Source organism: Cynoglossus semilaevis, chromosome 2 (assembly GCF_000523025.1).
Source record: "Cynoglossus semilaevis isolate Cse_v1.0 chromosome 2, Cse_v1.0, whole genome shotgun sequence".
Lineage (NCBI taxonomy): Eukaryota > Metazoa > Chordata > Actinopteri > Pleuronectiformes > Cynoglossidae > Cynoglossus > Cynoglossus semilaevis.
The window spans coordinates 15,399,848-15,402,691 of record NC_024308.1 but is presented as its reverse complement, the minus strand read 5'-3'; the positions used below and the strand labels follow the sequence as shown (position 1 = coordinate 15,402,691).

Sequence of the window (2,844 nt, the reverse complement as noted above, 5' to 3'; positions counted from 1 at the left end):
AATGAGAGAAATTCAAATTAAGAAGCACTCGAGGTCCTAGAATGGTGCAGTGGTATGTTACTAGCCCTCCACTAGAAGGTTCGATACCTAGTTCGGTTACATCAGCAAGGGCATCTGGTATAACAAAATAAATCGTTGTGTGGACTAAAAGTGATTCTTCAGAATTGTTATACATACATGTTAACCCATTCAGTAAACTTTAGGATACAGCCTATACCAGTGTTTCCGAACTTTTTTTTCAGGGGACCCATATTTTAAGTCATAAACCTTTGCGACACATGTCAATAGACATTATTCATAAACTCCTGGGAAACTTGATGCGAGACGACCCCCCCCCCAAAAAAAAAATCTCTTGCGACCCACCTGAGGGTTGCGACCCAGTCTTTGGGAAACAATGGGCTATACTATACAAATTTATATTTCAAGACAACCATAAGAACGTTGAACTTTGTTGGGTCACGTAAAATGATTTGGCAGGCCTAGAATTCTCTGTGTGTTTGCAGAAAAGCTCATTTGCAAGCAAGGGCATCTGGTATAACAAAATAATCTGTGTGTTTGCAGAAAAGCGCATTTGCCTTTTTTCCTCGCAGTTGCTTATATACTTTAAAATACTACTGTGTGTACTATAGGACTTGTAGTATGTTGTATACTAAACACTACGTTAGTCCCCAGGTTTGATAGTTCCTACTTTGAAACAAAAAAAACTTGATGAAATTGAATTCAAGTCCTTAGCGTTGTTAGCAAAAATAAATTTGTGAGGGCTGTCTCAAAAAGAACTACTGGCAAATATATATATATATATCTGCCAGTAGGGTGCATATTTTACCTTGAAGTATTGAGAGAGGCTAAAAGAGGTGAATATGAGCTCAACTTTGGGTTTGGCTCTTTATAGAGTGGCAGAGAAGTATGTGAGGGTGGTACAGTACAGTAAAAAAAAAATAGGTGGGGTGTGCATTCGGAGTTATGGATGGGTTCACTGGAGTCATGGTGTGACCTCAGGGAATACATCTGAGCCCCTTTTTGTTTGGTGAACACATGACCTCGTACAGCAGGCTGGTGTTGAGCAGCGTGTGCACAAATAACCTTGTGAAAGGTGGTGAAAAAGGAACAATTGGTTTGAGCTACATCTCAACCTCTTTCCCCCAGAAGTAACGCAGACACCCTGCAGCCACAGTAAGCTGTGTCCTGATGGCGGTCCTTGTTTGGAGTACGGCGGAACCTACCTGTGTACATGTCAAACGGCTGAAATGGAAATCGGTCATAAGGACTTCTACCCCAATGGTAAGACCTTCAGGCACCAAGTCAAGAAAAAACAAAATCACTTTTTTCATGGTTATTGTAGTGAATATAATGACAATAAACACACCGGACCTGAGCGGTCTTCGTGTTGTGACTAAACAAAAACTCTCACACTTTCCCGAATGTCGCATGATTGAGCGTATTTAAGCGGTCTACCAGTGTAATGGAACACAGTCAAGTCTTAGTGTGTGTTTTTCAGTACAGCCCCGATCAGTCTGCGACTCTTCTCCCTGTCTGAATGGAGGCGACTGTTACGAACAGGATGAAGGCTACACCTGTGAGTGCAAGCACGGATACTGGGGGAAGCACTGCGAGAAAGGTAGAATAAGAGGAAGAAAAAAAAAATGAACATAAGCAAAAAACACACATTTCCATTCACTTCAAGGATTCCCTTTTCCTTGTCTCTTTTCCAGTTAGACACAATACCTGTGCTTCTAGTCCCTGCCGCAACGGAGGCTCCTGTAAAGAGGAGGCCGGGAGCTACAGATGCGTGTGTCCGTATAGGTTTACTGGGAAACACTGCGAAGTTGGTGAGTGACAAATTACAAGTGGTTTTCAACAGAGTTCACCTCATCTAAATAAATGATGGACCATGCATCATCATATCTGACTGTGCCAAAAATAAGGTGAATTTTATTTGCGTTATCACAAACCAGGCAAGCTGTATATGACTCTGGGAAGCAGCAGGTGTCAGCAGAGAAAAAAAATGTTTAAAATAAAGTCAGAGTCTGGGCTGTGCAGCCACATTACAGTCAAAACGTAATTGACGCAAAACAGATATATTATGCAACAAATACAAAATAAAATTACAGTTACAATTAGGATTGGGTATTTTACCATGTGATTGTCATGTCAACACAACACATAATAATAATAATTTATTGTATTGACCATAAACACGGTATTTTTTCCATTATAATTTCTTAAGTTTTTTTTTTTTCTTCGCCTCACTGACCTGAATACTAGCGATACGCCAGTCGCCAATGAAACAGTTCTAGTCCTTTGAATGGAACAATTAGAGTTGCTGCCTTTTTTTTTTTTCTATGTTCAAGTTGTTCTGGAAGTTGTGAGTTGCACACGTACTGGCACAGCGCAACTCGATGACAGAAGAGTTGAGAGAAAGTAGTAGTATTGGTTGGCTGATATTATTGGACATTCCTACTTCGAACTGGTATCTCATAGATGCTAATAATAGCAATGCTATCATGCTAATGCTATCACGTAGCCCTCCAATCCTAGTGCAGTTTTTCATTCAACTTGTAATGTATGTCTTACAGGAAAACCCGACCCCTGTGCTTCTGGTCCTTGTCTAAACGGAGGGACGTGTTTTCACTACATAGGAAAATACAAATGTGAGTGCACTGACGACTACAGGGGCAGACACTGTGAAATCAACTGGAGCGCAGTGCAAACACCCACAGGTAAGCAGACAGGGCTGAGTCATCACACATTGTTCATTAGCTTTGAAGAACGATGCTGTGACAGAGAGGCTGCATCAACATCAGCCCTCCACCCAAACAAGGGATGAATGGATTTAAGATAAAA

The 2,844-nt window shown here is 41.0% G+C and overlaps 1 protein-coding gene across 1 annotated transcript in view; it reads left to right on the top strand.

The window, feature by feature from the left end:
- The window catches only part of sned1 (sushi, nidogen and EGF-like domains 1), a 26,502-nt gene that overhangs the window by 15,540 nt on the left and 8,118 nt on the right, over positions 1-2,844 (top strand). The window contains exons 11-14 of the mRNA XM_025053688.1: positions 1,101-1,281; positions 1,499-1,618; positions 1,713-1,829; positions 2,577-2,720. Coding sequence (XP_024909456.1) covers positions 1,101-1,281; positions 1,499-1,618; positions 1,713-1,829; positions 2,577-2,720 — 562 coding nt within the window. The remainder of the gene's footprint in view (positions 1-1,100; positions 1,282-1,498; positions 1,619-1,712; positions 1,830-2,576; positions 2,721-2,844) is intronic.